Source organism: Podarcis vaucheri, assembly GCF_965113315.1.
Source record: "Podarcis vaucheri genome assembly, chromosome: Z".
Taxonomy (NCBI): domain Eukaryota; kingdom Metazoa; phylum Chordata; class Lepidosauria; order Squamata; family Lacertidae; genus Podarcis; species Podarcis vaucheri.
The window spans coordinates 19,124,193-19,143,273 of NC_138758.1; the positions used below are offsets into that span (position 1 = coordinate 19,124,193).

General features: G+C 43.7%; 2 protein-coding genes across 7 annotated transcripts in view; one reads left to right on the top strand and one right to left on the bottom strand.

The window, feature by feature from the left end:
- The first annotated feature begins 39 nt into the window (after window positions 1-39).
- Window positions 40-19,081, top strand: part of ZDHHC9 (zDHHC palmitoyltransferase 9) — a 21,398-nt gene continuing 2,356 nt past the window's right edge. The window contains exons 1-9 of one of the 6 annotated variants that reach the window (XM_082207589.1): window positions 42-392; window positions 2,829-3,093; window positions 13,223-13,383; window positions 14,085-14,243; window positions 15,115-15,252; window positions 15,418-15,464; window positions 15,627-15,731; window positions 16,544-16,647; window positions 18,830-18,980. In XM_082207589.1, coding sequence (XP_082063715.1) covers window positions 2,927-3,093; window positions 13,223-13,383; window positions 14,085-14,243; window positions 15,115-15,252; window positions 15,418-15,464; window positions 15,627-15,731; window positions 16,544-16,647; window positions 18,830-18,980 — 1,032 coding nt within the window. In that variant the 5' untranslated portion in view covers window positions 42-392; window positions 2,829-2,926. Of the gene's footprint in view, window positions 496-641; window positions 767-808; window positions 952-2,828; window positions 3,094-13,222; window positions 13,384-14,084; window positions 14,244-15,114; window positions 15,253-15,417; window positions 15,465-15,626; window positions 15,732-16,543; window positions 16,648-18,829; window positions 18,981-19,081 lie in introns of those variants that run through there. The other 5 variants (XM_082207588.1, XM_082207590.1, XM_082207591.1 and 2 more) reach the window with 5 other exon arrangements.
- SASH3 (SAM and SH3 domain containing 3) overlaps window positions 16,670-19,081 on the bottom strand; it is an 18,335-nt gene continuing 15,923 nt past the window's right edge. Inside the window, exon 9 of the mRNA XM_082207595.1 lies at window positions 16,670-17,351. The gene's annotated coding sequence lies outside the window, so the exon portion shown is untranslated. The remainder of the gene's footprint in view (window positions 17,352-19,081) is intronic.

Consider the following 19,081-nt stretch of genomic DNA (forward strand, 5'->3'; position numbering starts at 1 on the left):
AAACCTCCCCCCCCGTTTTTTACTACGATCCTGACGTAAACAACCTGCCGCCCCGTTGCCGATGAGCCGCTTTCTTGGTCTTAGGAAGCGGCCTCTGAGCCAAGCGCACTAGTGCTCGCCCCCCACTCAGGATCCTAATGGGTGAGGTGGGAGGGAGCGAGAAAAGGCCCCGCAACTTAGCCTCACCCTCTTCCCTTCACCACATTGTGAGTGAGCGATCCTCAGCTCAGCCAATCGAGCCATCCCCTCTGAGCTGGGAGGCGGTGCTGAAGCACAGCTCAACCAATAAGCAGCCGATCTGCCAGAGAAAAGGCCTCGGCAGCACGCAACCCAGCCTCGGCCCCAACGGCGCTGAGCGGCAGGTGAGGGGGCAGAAATACGCGAGCGAGCCGGTGAGCGGGAAGGGAGGAGGATCGGGGGAAAAGGCAGTGGGAAAAAAGATCCAGAGCCATGGCAGAGGAGAATGAAGCACTCCCATACCCGTTCCTGTAACGGGTGAGGTCGGGGCCCCGGGTGTTCCCTCAGGACAGCGCTCTGTGCTCTCCGCCCCTCACACAAACGGCCTGTCCTGCTCCCAGTCGCGGCGGTGGGCGTGGTGTCCCCCTCCCATCTTTCTTTTTGTTACGCGTGGGGCGTGGTCCGCGAGTGGGCCCCTTTCCCTGTCACCCCGACACGAGCTTCCCTTGCTGTCATTCTGATCCGTGGAGCCAGCCGTGCACGGCAGGAGCGCGGCTTCTCTTTCTCCCCATTGCTGCCGCTGAACGTGGTGTGTGTGTGTGTTTGCGTTTCTTGTGCGGCGGTTCTTCTCTCGCGCCGCACGTGGGAGTTGGGAGAGACACGTGTCGGACGATCGTCGGGATCCTTGCGGATGGCGCAAGGTCGCGGAGCGCCCAGCTGGAAACAATGGGCGGCAGCCGCGCGTGGGTCTGGGGAGCCCGTTGCAGGAGCCAGGTTGTAAGAGAAGGTGGTGTGTGTGTGTTATTCGGTTGTCATGTTAATGGTGGTTGCTTTTGTTGTGCTCGGGTTGGGAGTGGGCATGGGTGGGGTGGGACGAGAATAGAAATCACGCTCAGTTTTGTAATGCATGTTGTTACTGTTGTTCTTTGTACGTTTAATTGTCTGTGCAGAACGACAGGCATTAAACGTGGAGACGGCAGAGAGCCGCTGAAGAAAGATGGACCTTGTAGTAATCGAAACCAAAATAAACAAAGCGGGCGTCTTGGGCGGGTGCTTTTTAATCCCAAAGAAAGAAAGACAGATTCCCCAGTGTTTTCATGGGTAGGCGCGTCAGTACAATCGATAGCCCCCCTCCCCACCCCGCACATTCCCCTTCCCCAAACAGGCTCCTGCTGTCCCACGTGCTGAAAAACCAAGGAAAAGGAAGAATAGGCAAATATTACATCGACAAGAGCCTAAGCTTCGCTTCTGTTTAGCTAGGCTGGGTTATTTCTCCCTACTGCTCAGTCACTGTAGTGCAATGATTCTCACTCTTCATTAAAAAACCTGCTTCTTGAAGGTGTGAAAGATTATTAAATACAAAGAACCTTGCTGCTTTCTTGTTGTTACTACAAAGGGTGGCTAGAAAATTCTAATGGGAACGAATATGTTCTAAGTTATTGAGCCTGCGTCCAGAATCCCAGACAATTAGAGGCCTATTTCATTTCTAGAACACCATGAAGAAACCTATATTGCATTGACCATATCCTTGTTGGATAGTTTAGAGAGCAATGGCTATGAGAGGATTTGTAAAGCCAAGGTGGAAAGCGAAAGCGGGGAATTTTTCTTCTTCATGGTTGTCTGTTCTTATTGCTGGGCAACAACAGAGAACCAAGAAATAGATGGGAAGGTGATTTTTAACAGCTGTTGGACAATACTCTGTAGAAACTGAGTGGGTTCAATCACTGGATTATTCTGGGGCAAAGCACCAGGGAGGTTTTTTTTGTTTTGTTTTTTTCATGCTGAACCATAAACTCTGGGCTGGATCCAGGAGCTGCCTGCTAGAGAGTTCTGTGGTCTATGTGATGCAGGGTATGAAAATGGTTGATGTTCATTTAGTGTGGAAATCCATGTGCCATTATGGATCATACTATAATGTAAAGGTAAAGGTACCCCTGACCGTTAGGTCCAGTCGCGGACGACTCTGGGGTTGCGGTGCTCATCTCACTCTATAGGCCGAGGGAGCCAACCTTTGTCCGCAGAAAAAGACAGCATGACTAAGCCGCTTCTGGTGAACCAGAGCAGCAGAAGGAAACACCATTTACCTTCCTGCCAGAGCGGTACCTATTTATCTACTTGCACTTTTACGTGCTTTCAAACTGATGGTGGGCAGGAGCTGGGACCGAACAACGGGAGCTCACCCCATTGCGGGGATTTGAGCCACTGACATTCTGACCGGCAAGACTCTGCTCTTTGTGATCCAAACTGGCAAGTCATTGGGAGAAGAGCAAATCTATTGCAATTCTTGGGACCTATCTGGCATCCATCCTGGTTGAGGTATAGGGAAGGATTCTGAGAAACACACCCAGCCACAAGTGTGTGTGAGGTCTCTTTTATTGCAATTGTTGATGAACTGTAAAACATTGGGAGTGTGTACGCCTTCCTCATACTAGAGATATGGCGCAAGCCATATTCTGTGCTTCCTGTTGGATAAGATATGCACTTAATGTCATTTAAAAGAGTGCTTTTCAGTGAATGACTTAAGCTTGGGAGTAGGATGTGAGTGTACCAGGAAGGAAATGCTTCCAGCAGTGATATTTCAGACAATTTTTTTAATCCAGGTGTCACGTGACAACCATGCTAACTAATATCCTTGTCTTCTACCTCTACAGGGGCTGAGGCTGGATCTCTGAGAATGGTGTGTGGCTAGTGTGGCTAGTGTGGAGATCGACTGTTGCTCAGTTGTCCTGCCTTCTGTGAAGGTGCAGCCATGTCTGTGATGATAGCAAGGAAGAAAGTGATACGGAAATGGGAGAAGCTGCCAGGAAGAAACACATTCTGTTGTGATGGACGCATCATGATGGCTCGACAGAAAGGCATCTTCTATCTGACCCTCTTCCTCATTGTGGGAACTTGTGCTCTCTTCTTTGCTTTTGAGTAAGTTCACAGTGGTTGAAACTTTTGTTTGTGTGGGTGTTTTCAAGGCTGTGGTTGGTTGGAATGGCTCTACTCTTTGAGTTGCTTTGACTGTTAGAAGAGTACATATTCATTGGAAATACTGAGCTGCTGCCTGCTATTGTAAGTAGATTGGTTATCAGATGTCTTTATCCATCTTGAGAAGTATTTGTGAAACTATGCTGATATTTTTAAAATCCTTTTTTGATTCATAATCTGACACAGCCAACTCAAACTTGTGTGAATATATTGAAATCATTTTGCCTTTGTCCCATGCAAGGCTATGAATAAGGGTGAGGCCCTTTAGATCCACAGGGCTTGTTAGCCTCTATAAAGTACTACTGTACCACCTCTGAAAGGTGTTGTTTTTGGTTGAGGACAGAAAATATGAATATTGTATCTTAGTGATTTGCTGCTGCCATTGTGGATTTGATATGTGTGAGTTGCTTGTGAAAAGATAATCTGATTATGATGGCTTGTAAACTAGGAAGTGGCATTGCAGAAGATGTTACTTCAGTTTTGTTTCTGCCAAATATGCTTACAGCGTCATTTGTGAGAACCATTGGCTTGCTAACTGAACAGCTCATCACTAGAGCTTATGAATCATTTGGTAACACAAAGGATCTGAAGTTTATCTACTCAGATTGTTGAAAGTCCAGGTTAATAAACTTATGGCTAGTCACTTACCCAGGACAAATGAGTGTGCTTTTTTGGAAGGAGCTTTCCAGATTAGCTATTGAAACCATGCTGCAATACAGTATGCATCAAGAGAGACATCTCTGAGTGTAGATTATGTGTTACTGTAAGTAAACTTTGGAGCCAATATTTGTAGAAAAAAATAAATATAAGAAATAACCTTCTAAGAATCCCATAGTTCACCTTGATTGCATTGTTGAGAGCTGAAATTAGGATCATCTCTGGGAATACAGTGGCACCTTGGGTTAAGTACTTAATTCGTTCCGGAGGTCCGTTCTTAACCTGAAACTGTTCTGAACTTGAAGCACCACTTTAGCTAATGGGGCCTCCTGCTGCCACCACGCTGCCGGAGCTGGAGCATGATTTCTATTCTCATCCTGAAGCAAAGTTCTTAACCCGAGGTACTATTTCTGGGTTAGCGGGAGTCTGTAACCTGAAGCATATGTAACCCGCGGTACCACTGTAGGTGCCAGTTTTTTAACTCTTAAGATGCAATTGTTTTGAATTCATGTGTCATTGCAAGAAATAATATAAAGAAGAAGTTATTGAGACTGGGAATTTTTTGTGAAGGCTTCTAAACTTTGATATTAACATTTTATGTAGCCAAGCATGAAGTCTGTCAACTAATTATAACAGTGCAGATTGCTAGATTTAACTCTGCTCTCATCAAGAATCAGCTTAGAAGGCACCTCTTCACACTAGTAAACTTGAATTCTGATTTGGAACCTAAACATGGTCATATTTGCTTTATTCTGAATGTCTCTTCTAAAATCATCATTATAATCTGATCCTATGTACATTTACTTGGAAATAATCCCCAGTAATTAATGAAAGATGGTACATTATACAGAAAGAGGTTAATATAGAATCACACAATCACTTAAGGGTTATGATCCTTTGATTTCTTAATCAATATATATGTCCAGATATATGTCCAGGTATGTCCATATCAAGATCCTGAAATCATGGATGCTGCCACAGGTTCAGCCTTCTTTCTAAGAGATTTTGCTACCTTACGTTTGTAATGAGCCCCTTAAGACACTGTGCATGTGACATTCTGGCAGATAATAGACTGATCCATTTTCTACCCAGCAGCTGTTGCGCAAAACTAGATTGTGTGTTGGCACTCACATCATTTCCAGCTCACCTTGCTAAGCACTTAAGCATTTGCTGATGAGATGGAGGGAGGGGTAGGTAGGGCTAAGCTAGTATTTCTAATCCAGCTTGGAAGATTCAGGGCAGATAAAAGAAAGTACTTCTTCACGCAGCGCATTGTTAAACTATGAAACTCCCACTCACTGGAGTCATTAATGACCAGTAACCTGGATGGCTTTAAAAGAGAGTTAGATAGATTCACTGAGGATAAGGCTATCAATAGCAACTAGCTATGACAGCTATGTTCTATCTCCACTGCCTGAGGTAGTATTCCTCTAAATACCAGTTGCTGGGAATCACAAGTGGGCGGAGTGCTCCTGTACTGCTTGCAGCCTTCCCATTGGTATCTGGGTTGGCTACTTTAAGAACAGAATGTTGTACTAGATGGGCCATTGGCCTAATCCAGAAGGTTCTTCTTATGTTCAAATTCCATGCTGTTGAGTCTCCAGGTTTATCTGCCTGAAGGTTTACTTTGACTCTCTTCTAAACATGATACAAACAAGTTGACAGATCTACCCCTAGGAGCCAGCTACCTGTGGGAAGCATATGAACTGATGCTTCAGAACTAGCATAATAGAGTTTATTGTTGTATTTTAAATCCTGCCTTTTCTCCAATAAACTTAAGGTATACATGGTTCTCTTCCAGCACCACTTTTATTGTCACAGTGCCACTGTTAAGTAGGTTAGGCTAAGACAGGGGTGAGGCCATCCAGATGCTGGATTCCTGTCAGTGCCAACAAGCATGGCCATTGTTTTAGGATGATGGGAATTGTAATGTTGTTGTAATGCAACAACATCAGGAGGGCTGCAGGTTCCCTATTGCTGCAGTAAGAGATTTTAACTGGCTCAAGGTGATCTAGTGACCTTCATTGCCAAATGGGAATTCAAACCAGGGTCTCTCTTGATGTACATACACTACTGTAGCTGCTATACCTCACTGACTGTTGAGAAGCTGCCCTCTGATCCTGGGTTCGGAGTAATGATCATCACTACTGTCATAGTAGTGCCCAGCAAGTTATTGCCAAATTAGCAGCAGATTCTGATAAAACAGTGAACACCCAAGACTCATTTGACTGTTGTGTGATTTGGCATCTTCTTGTTGAGTGACACATGCTCCTTGATGGGTCCTTGTTTGGGTAAGGTAGATCCCTAATTGAGAACACTGAACATTTGTCAAGCCATTTAAATGTTTTTGACAATAATTGACTATGGATGGGAAGAAGTTTTGGAGTAACCAGGTCCTGGCACTTTGTGCAGCTCTGTCTCACTATATTAATTTTATTATTTATACCCCACCCATCTAACTGGGTTTCCACAGCCATTCTATTTTCCTGATGCACATTTGAAAGCAGATTGTGCAGGGATTTTTCTTTTCATCTGTAATGTTGGGGAGTGCTTTTAAAGGGAAAAGAAGAGTTTGAATCTTCGTACCACTCCAGTTCTCTTGTGTTTCTCTAAGGTCCTGGGCACCACCTCCTTACGCAAATACAATAACAGAAATGAGAACAGGACATGGTGAAGGGTAAAATCAAGGACTGCTATGTACATTCATTGTGTACATACCCTGGAACTTATTGCTGATTCTGTTGTATTGGTCTAACCTTAGGGGTCAGGTTAATTGGTTTATTGCGATTTGTTCCCCTTCTTGTGGTCAAAGTGAAACAAATTTTTTTTAAAAAACACATTTCACTTTTGAAATGGCGTTGTGGAGAAAGTCTGGAATGTTCAGTGTTTGAACCTGTCTTCTAGAGGAGGTCAAATCAGTGTCACAGATTCCTGAAAATCTTAATGTACTATTCATTTGACTGTTACTTGAGTTACTCTTTGGGTAGAAGAGTGCCTATTTGCTGCTGTTTTAACTATAGCAATGTTGTGTTGCCTGCTGAAACTGAGTTAGGAGCTTGTTGTTCAAGCCATGGAAGAAATCTCAGGACACTTCTATCCATTTATCCTTGGATTAGAAACATAAGTTATACTGTGTCAGACCATTGGCCTGTTTAGCAGCTTCAAAGTACGGGTCAGAGTTCTTTGTAAGAAACTTGTAAAGAGTCCTGCATAGTGTTTTAAAGTCCTGGCATTGCTTGGCATTGTGTCATCAGGTGATTGACAGATTGGTGGCCCTACCCATTTGTCACATTGGGCCCATAGGAGGTAGGTGTGTGATGATCTGACCCACCAAACAGATCCAGTTTCTCACCCCTGATTTAGCTCAGTTTTGTCTACACTCTCTTGACAGCTACTCTCTAGGGTTTTGGATGGGTATCTCCCTACCCTGTCTGCAGACACCTGGACTGAATCTGCGACCTTCTACCTGCAGAGCAGGTGCTGTCCTAGAGCTACAGTCCTTTGGTGAAAGTCAGCTTCTCAATTACTCTTTTTGGGGATGCATGTGTTCTCTCTAGTTACAAGAACTATCTAAGTTTTATTATATTCTGTCTGGCATGACCTCAGTTTGCTCTGTTATTGTTGTCATGTGGCAACTTGGCTTTTGTCCCAGCAAGGTGTAGTCATGTTTTGTATATGCACCATCTGCCCTTCTGTTTTTATTTGTAGAGTGCCTCCCAAAATGTGGCTTCCAAACCTGATGCAGTGAATTAAACCTTTGAAAATGTGTCTTTTCTTGGGAAATACTTGCACGAGCAAAAGAGAAAGGGAAATAAACGGTCATTCAGTTTAATCTTAGTGTAGCCATGCTCACTTGAGCTTGGATAAACAGACCCCCATGTTCCTATGCTCTGGCCACTTCGCTTCACATCTGCCATTGATTACTTGCTGACACTGCTACACCTCTTAGCATTAGCACCTAAACCTGGGACTAGCAGCTTAAATCCCCCTGGCTGTGTATTGATTCTGTAGTTTTCAAAGAGCTACTGGCCTTTTAAAGCAAAGGGGTGTGAGAGACTGTGCTGAGAGAGTGTGCCACTGGTACAACCAGTGTATTTGGGATTTCTGCATGGGAAAGAAGTGCAGACCCACTCCTGACTGTAAATGACCCAGCAGTTGTATATAACAGATGGGGAGAAGAAGCTGCATAGACAAGTGGAACAGGAGATGAATGATCATCCTCAACATTATTATTCTTCACAAGGCTGTGTCAGTGGGTGTGTGACTTGCTCTTTGCTGCCCAGTAGGCATTCATTTAAAGCTGGTATGCCATGTAGTCTGTTTTCAGTAATGTGTTTTGCTATTTTGCTAATGCGATGCGATTGTGTCAAGACACATTTGCTTCCTGGTACAATTTGATCATGACTATTTAAGCCTTGCTATTATGATAGTCATGTGGCAAAGGAGGCATGCCCAGGAGAGCCTCTTACATCCCCTTCTTTGCCCAACTCTGCACAACAGCTGTGCAGTGTTATCAGTTGGGTCCTGCTCTCCGATAGTTGCTGCCACCCTCCTTTTTTGTCACCCACAGCCCCAGAGGCAAGGGGGAAAACTGAGCGTGCACAAAATTAATTTCTAAAAAGGTTCTGAGCCAGTGTACTCTGCAGTCCTTGGTTCAACTTGCACACAACTTGCTGGGAAAATCAGGGCTAGCTTCCAATTGCCTTCTCCTACTCTGATATCAAGGCAGCTTTCTCGTTTCCCTGTCATACCCCCCCTCCCAAACTTCCTAAAGCCCAGGAATTCTGGGACCAATGCACCCTTCATTTCCCAGACAGTTACCTTCTAAGTTATTCAGAGTTTAAAGGCAGTCCACACTCCCTAAGACTCACCCAGATGGCACATGGAGATTTTAGAATCCTGAGATTGGCAATTGCACACACATCGGTGGCCAAATTGTGAAATTTTATTAGAAGTAATAGATAGAGGAGGAGCAAGTGGAAGGTAAAAACTGAATACAGAATAAACCATAGCACTGTGGCGCTAAAACTGGGCTAATCCTAATTCACCCACTACAATAAAATACTTCTAATATATTTAAGAGTAGGCTTCAAGGATGGTCAGCTTCCCAGTGGCATGGAAATCCCAATCTTCAACCCCCCTCCCCCCAAGGCAGGCAGCTCAACTTTTTAAAGGCTCTTTACCTCTCTTTTGAGGGAATGACCTTTGACTCTTTCTAACCAATGGGGAGCCAGAGCTAGTTGGGCAGATAACTCAAGTCTCCCAGGTAGGCATCTTAATACCTTTTTGCATTTGAAGAGCACATGAGGAAGGTATATGACAGCTTGACTTAGGAATGGTGGGGCCAGGAGATTCTTCCTTCACAAGTGGGACTTGCTTGTTGCTTTTGCTAGTGCTGCCTCGCTGGCTGGTGTTTGGTTTTGTGGAGGAAAGCCCAGCAAGCTAAACATTATTTAATAGGGAAGAACCCTTATATGATATCCTGAGAGGGGAGGTGGAATTCCCAAGGAAGCTAGTGGGCTGGCAAGAGTTTCACGTGATGTGTATGTCTTCCTGATGAGTCATGAATCTGTCCAAATTCTTTCTAAAGTTATTCTACCTAAAAATCTGTCTGGTGAAATAGATCTGGATATATCAAGTGACTTGTGCACATGTAGAAAAACAGACTTAAAATGTGAGTCTTGGAACAAGAAATGACAAAGAACAGGCTTTTTTTACTTGACACCAAGAACAGAGATTCTCTTTTAGGGTGATGCACAATGAACCTGCAGGTTTGGCTAGATCAGTTTCATAAATGATGGTATGCAAAATTCCTGTCAAAGTACCAAGCTTCTGTGTCATAGTTGTGCCTACAAATAAGGTTTTTTTAAGTCTTTTGCTCGTATTTCCATGAATGATTAAAGTGCCCTTTGAATTTGAACATATTCCCTGCCTGCCACCAAACTTCTAGTGCTTTCAAATAAAAATTTCCATACTAAATATTTAATCTCTCTTTTCCCCCCAGATTTTTTTATTGGTTTTCCAAATTTATAATGAACATACAAAGAAAACATTACAATAGACAAACAAACAAACATATATCTTAACTGTTAAAGACCCAGTTTAAATAACATTGTTAAATGACTTCCTCAGATCCGCCCTAACTGTGTTTCCATAGTACTCATTTTAGCAGTTTTCCAAAATCCACTTTCAAATAAAATTAACTTGTTCCATTAACATCTTTCTTTCTTATTAGTCTTATTAGTCCATAATGTTATACAATTCAATCTATTTTACTCCTAGGCCAATTTGTTACTTACAAGTAGTTCTACTTAAATTATGTTAGAATATCTAGCCAAATAGTCCTTGAACTTCTTCCATTCTTCTTGATGCTCCTCCTCCTGATCTTGGATTCTTCCAGTCAGGTCAGCCAGCTCTAAAAAGTTCATCATCTTCATCTGCCATTCCTCCATTGTTGGTATTTCTTGTAGCTTCCAATTTTTGGCTAACAAAATTCTTGCTGCAGTTGTGGCATACGGCTAAATATTTAATCTCAGATATTGGAGGCATTTTTCACTGAAAGGGTTGTGGCTGGCAATCCCACTTGCTAGTAATATGAAGGTTGCTTGGAGTACAGAAGAGTGCATTGAAAAGTATTTCACTATGGATGCTGATGAGCTTTTAGCATTGATTGATTGAGGGGTGGGAAAGTCACCACTTGGCTGGATTTGGGTGGTGGTTGCTGCTGCTCTTGCATCTGTTCCTTCTATTTTTGTGTTTAACTGTATTGGTTGGTTGGAATTTCTATTACTGTAAGCTGCCAGTTGGAAAGATTTTAAGTATGGTCCATATACTGAAAATTTCCTATTAAGGGATGGAGGGAGAGGCATGGGCTGTTTTTGTTACTTGGTAGCCACTATCAAATGGGGCTTCTGTTTGGCTTATGGGCATACTGGACATTCAGCTAAAGATTCCTCTTTCTGGGGTTCTTCCCATATTCTCTCTAATGAGGGCGTGGAAGGAAATTCTGTCTGCCAGTTCCAGTTGATTTGTTTTAATGGTGACACAAGTTTAGCTGGCTGATGCACGTGACCCCGCCCTTGTTCATATGGTGGTGTTTTTGTTTTGAAAGTTTAATTTTAGTTCGCTAAAGAGAGCATATCAGATGAGTAATGAAACAAGCCTTCTGAATGTTTGGAATGCCAAAAATATGTGTGAAGCAACATTAGAATGCTGGGAGAATGTAGTTGCTGGAGTGGATTTCTAGTGGCTGGTGCAAGTTACTGATTTCTAAAGTACTAGACATGGGGCCAAATAACAATATAATTCATTCTTCTTTCTTAAAGTGTGTTTAAAACTGACCCACCTTTATTTTGGAGAAAGCAGCTGTGAGACCCCATTCCAGGTTGGTGGCCCATACCAGTGTACTCCTGAAAGGTAGGAGTTTTTGAACAGAAAACTACTTCTGGTTCCTAATCTGGATTGGGGCCCCACAACATTTTCTTCCAAATAAAAGTGCTCATATTTAAGCACATACTTTTTATGAAGTGTAAATAATGTAACATGTATTTAGCCCCCAGATAAGCTGGTTTGAAAACAGTAAAGACTTGTTTGTCCCTGATACTAGTAAGATCATCTATTTTCTTCCAAATAAATGCTCTAAAATGGCGCAAGAGGCACTGGAACATTTACAGTGGTTTTCCATTTCCGAAGGCTGTTAATTAGCCTTTTTGACCTTTCAAGTTGACTCCTATCTCAATTATAATTCCTTCCCTCCCTTCTAACAATTGTTAAAACAGGTACTGTTGTAAACACCTCATTCTTAAAAGCAGAATTATTTGTGCAAAAGAAGTATGTGCACACTTCCATGATTAATTATTCTGACTCCCAAATTCAGAATTGAGGGGTCTTGTCATATCAGTGAGCTGTTAAACCAGAGGTAGAAACTTGGAAATGGTGTCGCAGCATTTCTTGTTAGATATTAATTCAATAGGCGAGTGTGTGTAAAAAAAGAAAACCGGGGGGGGGGGGGAGAAGAGAAGGCTTCCAGAGAGTCAGCTGTTCTTCATGGGTTGTGCTCCCTCCATGCAGAGGTTGTTCCCTGCTGGCTCCAGCAGGGATGTGGAGGCCGCAGAGCTACTGTCAGCATCCCACTTCCTGCTTTTGCTGTAGGAAAGGGGTTGTCTCCCCTTGTCCTTTGTTTCTCTTGTTCTTGCTCTTGCTAGATTTTTCTTCACAGTTTACCTACCTCCTTGTTGTCTTAGTGATAGCGTCCTTTTGGGCAGGAACATTGTTAAGATAGGCATAGGATAGACATAGTGATGCTCTGCAGATCTCTGTTTCCTGTCCTTTTTTTTTTTTAACTGTAAAAGGTCAGGATGGTGATGCAAAGGTGCATGTTGTAGCAACCATTCTGAAAGTAAGCTGGTGGTCTCAGTCCAATCGGCACTTGGGTGGGATACATATTTTGCAGTAAGAACATCCCAGGCTCAGTCCTACCAGGTAGGCCTGGGAAAGACTTCCTGTCTGAAACCCCGGAGAGCTACTGCCTGTTACTCTGTAGACAATACTGAATTAGATAGACTGTTGATCTGACAGCTTTCACAATCCAGGAACCCTCTCCATGTCACCTTCAGTTCTGACTGGAAGAAGGTGGGTTATAAAATGGAAATAAAATCCCAGGTGGTGGCTGGAAGTGGGTGTCATTAGCTGTTAGAAAATGGTACAGTGTGCCTATTCTCATACAGGGCTTTTCTCCTCCCCCTCCCACCCCATTTACATCTCTAAAAGTAATTGCTGTTTGAGTCCCCTGTATTTTGGTGCCCACAAGGCTCGGATGCTAGAATGGAAAGTCCAGCCTATATTATGGATGCAAATACATTGTACTTGAGGGCTGTTGCCAGAGTCTTGCTTTCAAAAGACTGCCCTTTGATTTCAGTGCTTCCTGGGGCAGATAAATGCTTTCAAACATTAACTTTCAAACATAGGTATATGAGAAGGCCCCAAAAGTGTGCTGTGTAGACTTTGTTCGATTATCAGACTTCACTAGCATTTGCTCAGCTTTTTCCTAGTTCTTCTCGTCAACAAACAATGGAAATGAAAAGTGTATTTTTTTAAAAAATGGCAGAGTTAAAATCATGTTTTGAAAAGAGGGGTTCTCAAAATAAAAACACAGAAATCTGCAGCAAATATCAGTTTCTACCCTCCAGCCAGGGGACTTTGGAAATCCATGACGTTTGCTTTAATCCTGATTCTATTGGTACAAGGTCTTTTTTTCATGCCTCACTGCCTCTGAGCATCAAGGAGACATGAAGTCAAAGGGCAACATTTTAAAGCAATTATGCTGGGGGGTTTTTAGCCCCCCCCCCAGCATAATTTGGCACACAACAGGCTTTGTGTCTGATTTCAGTTGCTATGGGCTTTTCTTGCATTGCAGGTGTCGCTATCTTGCTGTCCATCTGTCCCCAACTATCCCTGTTTTTGGAGCTGTCCTCTTCCTATTTGCGATGGCTACCCTCCTGCGCACAAGCTTCAGTGACCCAGGAGTGATTCCTCGAGCCTTGCCTGATGAGGCAGCTTTCATTGAAATGGAGATTGGTGAGTGGGTGGCATCTTCCTCAAGCTTTCCAAACATAGTTCTAGCCTGTTGGGTGGTGGCTTCTTCAAACCTTCCAAGCATAGTTTAACCACTTGAGTCTGTAGGTATGGAAAGAATTCCCCCACTGCTCCTGTATGATGAAGGGTATGAGAGGGTAGGGTCCTGCCCAGAGATATGGGCACACACCACTTACCTTACGCTGCATATCAGGGTGCTGAACCCATGGGCTTAATCAGGCCTGCCAAGCTGTCCAAAGTGGCTTGTCAGCCCCCCTGTAAATGCACCTTTCCCTCCCTTTGTGCACTGCCTTTGCTATGACATCAGAGTGCTTTGGAAACAGGAAGTGCTCCTTCCTGTTTCCTGAGCACCTCTAAGCCATTAGCAAGAGCACAAGGGGAAGAATAAACACTGGCAATAGCAGGAAGAACTGTCTTTGCTTCCTCCCAGTCCAACCCTGTGATGGGGAACAAAATTATGAAGAAGACCACCGTCTCCAAAGAGCAGAGATTTAAGTTTTGTGGAGTGGTTTGTGCATTGTGTGTGTGAAAGATACCCTTATATCTGTCGAGTTGTCTGCCTGGGTGGGTGGTGATTATTCTGTGTGAGAGAGTGTAGACTGGTAGTGCCCACTTTCACTTTTACCCTGGCATACAGCTCTCAGAAGTTTGACTGCCTTATTCAAAGTGGTTTCCATTTGCAGAGGCAACCAATGGGACTGTGCCTCCAGGCCAGCGGCCACCCCCACGCATTAAGAACTTTCAGATCAATAACCAGATAGTGAAGCTGAAATACTGCTATACATGCAAGATCTTCCGTCCACCACGTGCCTCGCACTGCAGCATCTGTGACAACTGTGTGGGTGAGTAGTGGGACTGTGATTGTGGTTGAAAAAGGAAGCTTAATAAAGGAGTTCGCCTGATAATCTGTGGCAGAGGTCACAAGAAAACTGTTGTACATTTACTACAAATAAAGAAGCTCCCTGCTGTGAATGGCTGAATTCTGTGTCCTGGTTCTGTTAGTCACGGAAGGAACACTGAATTTCCATCTTTACGATATGTAAAATTTGACCAGGCATGGTCTCCACACCTTCAGTCCTCTGTTCAGCCATAAGGGCTAGGAACTTGATTTTGGTTTTGTTACATAAAAGCATTCTCAGTTTTTTTCACATTCTCAGTTTTTGTTCTTGGTGCCTAGACAATCATCAGGCAGTCTGGGTGTGCTATGATCTGGAACCTAACCAATAGCAAGGTTAGGTTACCTCTTCCTGAGAGTAGTACATCAGCAGTTGTGTTTAAGAGTTGTCACAGATTCAGAGGGAGGAGGCATTGCCCTACACCAATCCCCTCCCCCCGCCAAAAATAAATAAATCCATGTGGTAAAACTGCTTGTTCTATACCTGTGAAAGGTTAGAAAAGAAGTGTATTTTTTTCCTGGGATGTGGCCACTTCGGATATAATCACAAAAGCCTCCTTCCAAAAGGGCAGTTTTTACCATGTGGGTTCTAAAGCAAAAAGTTGCTCCTTGGCAGTTGTCCCACCCCCAAAATGGGTGTGTGAATCTGTCCATTAGCAACTTAGTACAGGAAATTGCAATGTATCTTTGACATGTTAGTGGAATTCAAATACATATATATTTATATATGTATGTACTGACTTCTTGCTGAGAGTTATACGGCTAGGGTGGAGAGGTACAGCTTTGGCTCTGCTGATGTGCTTGTCTGGCTCTTGCAGAGCGGTTTGATCATCATTGCCCCTGGGTGGGCAACTGCGTGGGAAAGAGGAACTATCGTTACTTCTACCTCTTCATCCTCTCCTTGTCTCTTCTCACAATCTACATCTTCTCCTTCAACATTGTCTACGTTGCCCTGAGTGAGTCCATGTTTTTGGCGGGGGGGCGGAGGAGGAGAAGAGGGGCTGTGTTGCTGGTGATTGAAAGATCACTTGGGAAGGGGGTGGTTTTATTGGGAAACAATCCCTGCTCTTCCTGGTTTGTTTGGCACCTGTAGACTAACTAACTTTTCTCCTTTCACATAGAATCCCTGAAGATTGGCTTTTTGAATACTCTGAAAGAAACCCCAGGGACATATCCTTTTTGCTTCCGCTACAGCTGTCTCTAACCTGCCTGTTGCAGGAGAATGAGAGAGACCATCTGGAATGGAGGGGCATCAGGGTGGGGTTGTCTGCAATGTGGGGGGAAGCTAAGCCATCTGTAGTTCAGTTCTTGTTCCCTAACTCAGCTGCTCACAGTCCTGGAGGTTTTGATCTGCTTCTTCACACTTTGGTCTGTCGTGGGTTTAACTGGCTTCCACACTTTTCTGGTAGCGCTGAACCAGACAACTAACGAAGATGTGAGTGTCAATACAAAGATACACCCCTTCCAGCAAGCAGCCTTCCAGCTTCAAATGTGACTCCTCACACTCTTTATAGGAAGGCTGCTAAATGCAAACATGGGTTGGGAATCCTGATGGGCAGGAGTGGTTGAATACCATCAGAACATGGTCCAAAACATATCTTGGATGGATTTGAACTAAATCGGATTCCTTCAAATAACATTGCAGAACCTTTCTTTTCTTTTCTTTTTAAAATCTCTAATTCTTTCTGCAATGTTTTAGAGGTGGGGGGAAGGTGCAGCTCTGGCTTCTCTACTTTGGGAGCCTCTCTTTCAGTCATAGCCTCCAGAGACTACCAAACTGGAAGAAACGTTTTCAAGTGCAGATTAATAGGCAAGATAAAAGTTTTGCTGGACAACAGTTTGTCGAGTCTTTCAGTGACGTACCAGATTCTGGGACATGGGGATAGCCAGGATTTATGTTAGCAGGGGGGGGGGGGCTGGGGGGGCAGAACTGAGTTATCTGTGATGCGATTGGTCAGTTAAGTATTTTTATTATTTATATGATGGGCTCCACCACCCCACCCCTGGCTGCACCCATGTTCTGGGAGCAAATCTGCTCTGTAAATGAGGAAGGCTTCTATTAGGACCAAAGTAATTAAGAAAGCAGCAGGGACCATCCTCTTAGAGAAGCGTAAGGGGGAGAGGGAGAATCAGGATAACAAGACAGGTGCTTTTTTGGTTTCGGGGGGTGGGGGGAGGTCTGTCATCATGCAGATGAGTGCTAATTTTGCTGTTTGGCCTTCCTTCCACCTTTTGCTGTTCTTTCAGATCAAAGGTTCCTGGACAGGGAAGAACCGTGTCCAGAATCCCTATAGCCATGGCAACATTATGAAGAACTGCTGTGAGGTCTTGTGTGGCCCTCTGCCTCCCAGGTAATGGTCTGATTTGGGCTTGGATATTACATTATGCCTCTGAGAATAGTGCTGGGCATAGTAGGGTATGGGGTGCTTGGACTGAAGGCCCTCATGTGCATCTAAGTGATGAGAGACTAATGGCAGTTTCTGGGAATTGGGTGGGATAATCTTCCTCCTTGACTACCAGCTCCCTATTTTAATTCCTCCTGTTTCCATCTCCCAGTCTTGCTTCAGGTTGAGGTCACAAGGAGAGATGGACAGATTCATCTGTTTCCAGTCCATTTAATTTAACTTATTTTAAATATTCTTGACCCACCTTTCATCACAAGTGATCCCAGAGTGGGGTACAATAACTGAATTTACAAATAATATCCATCAGCGCAGTAATATAAAATAAGGGCAGAAAAAAACAAATAACTAAAACAACCAGTTAGAATGGCAGAAACATGTCTTTCTGCTAATCTGTAGAACTGATAGCAATTTATGCTCCTATATGGCTGAAGATACTTTTACAGACACGTGCACAAAAGCTGATCATGTTATAGTTTATTACATCTGGCATGGGGAACTTGTGGTCCTTCAGGCATTGTGGGATTATTGCTGTCCTCATTCCGTGTCCCTCGGGTGTGGTGGCTGAGTCTGATGGAAGCTGGAGTTTTAACAACAGGGCCACAGGCTCATGTCAGTTCTGCAGGTGTTGATTTATACATCTGTTCCATTCACTTTCCATATGAGTCATTAAAAAACACATAATTGCATAGTACTTAGAATGTATTTCAACAACATGTATTTAACAACTTATTTTATTTCTAAGTACACATTATTTTTGGTACTTGGTGGTGGTTGTTTAGTTCAAGCACCATAAAATTCACAGGAGTACAAAACTGGACAGCTAATCATGTTCTGATATGTATGTCTAGGAGGTGTGGTGTGTGTGTGTGTGTGTGTGTGTGTGTGTAATATCACATTCCAGGGAAATGGATAAGGCAGCTTACATTGCTACTGCTTCATTGGGCTAGTTCCTTGCTACTCTTCCCAGTGGAGCAGGGAAAGCATGTCTCAAGCCTTCTGTGTTTGTTTATCTAATCAAATAGTTCCATTTGAACTGCATATCTTTAAAGCCCAGTAGTAGGTTGAGCTAGAATTAATGACAGGCAGAGCCACACCCTCAGTGGTTATCATAGAATTATAAAGTTGGAAGAGGGACTCCAAGGATTACCTAGTCCAACCCCATTGCAATGCAGGAATCTCAGCTAAAGCATCCAAGACAGATAGCCCAGCCAACCTCTGCTTAAAAACCTCAAAAGAAGGAGAGTCCACAACCTTCTGAGGGAGACCATTCCACTGTCAAACAGCTCTTATCGTCAGAAAATTATTCCTGATGTTTAGTCAGAATCTCCTTTCTTGTAACTTGAAGCCATTGGTTCAAGTACTACCCTCCAGAGGAGGAAAAAACAAGCTTTTGCTTCACCTTCTCTGTGACAGCCCTTTAGATACTTAAAGATGGCTCTCATATCTCCTCTTTTCCAGGCTAAACATACCCAGCTCCTTCAACTGTTCCTCAATAGGCTTGGTTTTCAGACCCTTGGTCATTTTGGTTGCCCTCCTCTGCACACATTCTAGCTTGTCAGTATCTTAAACTGTTGCACGCAGAACAGGGTACAGTATTCCAGGCATGGTCTGGTCAAGGTGGAATAGCAAGGTACTATTACTTCCCTTGTCCTGGACACTATTTCTGTTGATGCAGCCTGGAATAGCATTCATTTGTTTTGCTGCTGTATCACAATGTTGGCCCATGTTAAGCTTGTGGCGCACTAAGACCCCCAATATCCTTTTCACATTTACTGCTTGTAAGCCAGGTGTCCCATATCTTATATTTGTACAGCTGGTTCTCCCTGGTGGGTGAGGGCTTGCTGAGAGCAACTGAGGTTGGTGCAACAGTGACCCACTATTATTATTACTATTACTATTACTATCATTTATTTATACCCCACCCTTTCCCCTGAAAGGGAATCAAGGCAGCTTACAGAAAGAAATAAGAACAGCTAAAAACATAGGAGGGGGAATAATAAAAAAAGCATAGACCTATTCACCCATCCAGACTCCACTCATTAAAACACAATAAAAGATTTTTATTTTTAAAAGATCAAAAATGTATACTACTATTCTTGATTCACCCCACCGCATCCTTTCCTTGTAGCGTGCTGGATAGGCGAGGCATCTTGCAGCAGGAGAGTGCTGCCCTTGAAAGCAGTGCTGGACCTGAGCCCAACACTCAAGAAGAGGGGACCACAGAAAAACCCAGTGCCCAGGAAACCAGTGGCGACAGTGCCCTCCCAGAGGAGAGTGTGGTAAGTGTGGTAGATGCCAGCTTGCTTTGAATGTACTCAGTAAGCAGCTCTGCAATCTGGTGGCCAAGGGCAGGGAATTTGGTTGGGGTTTTCTCGGGCGG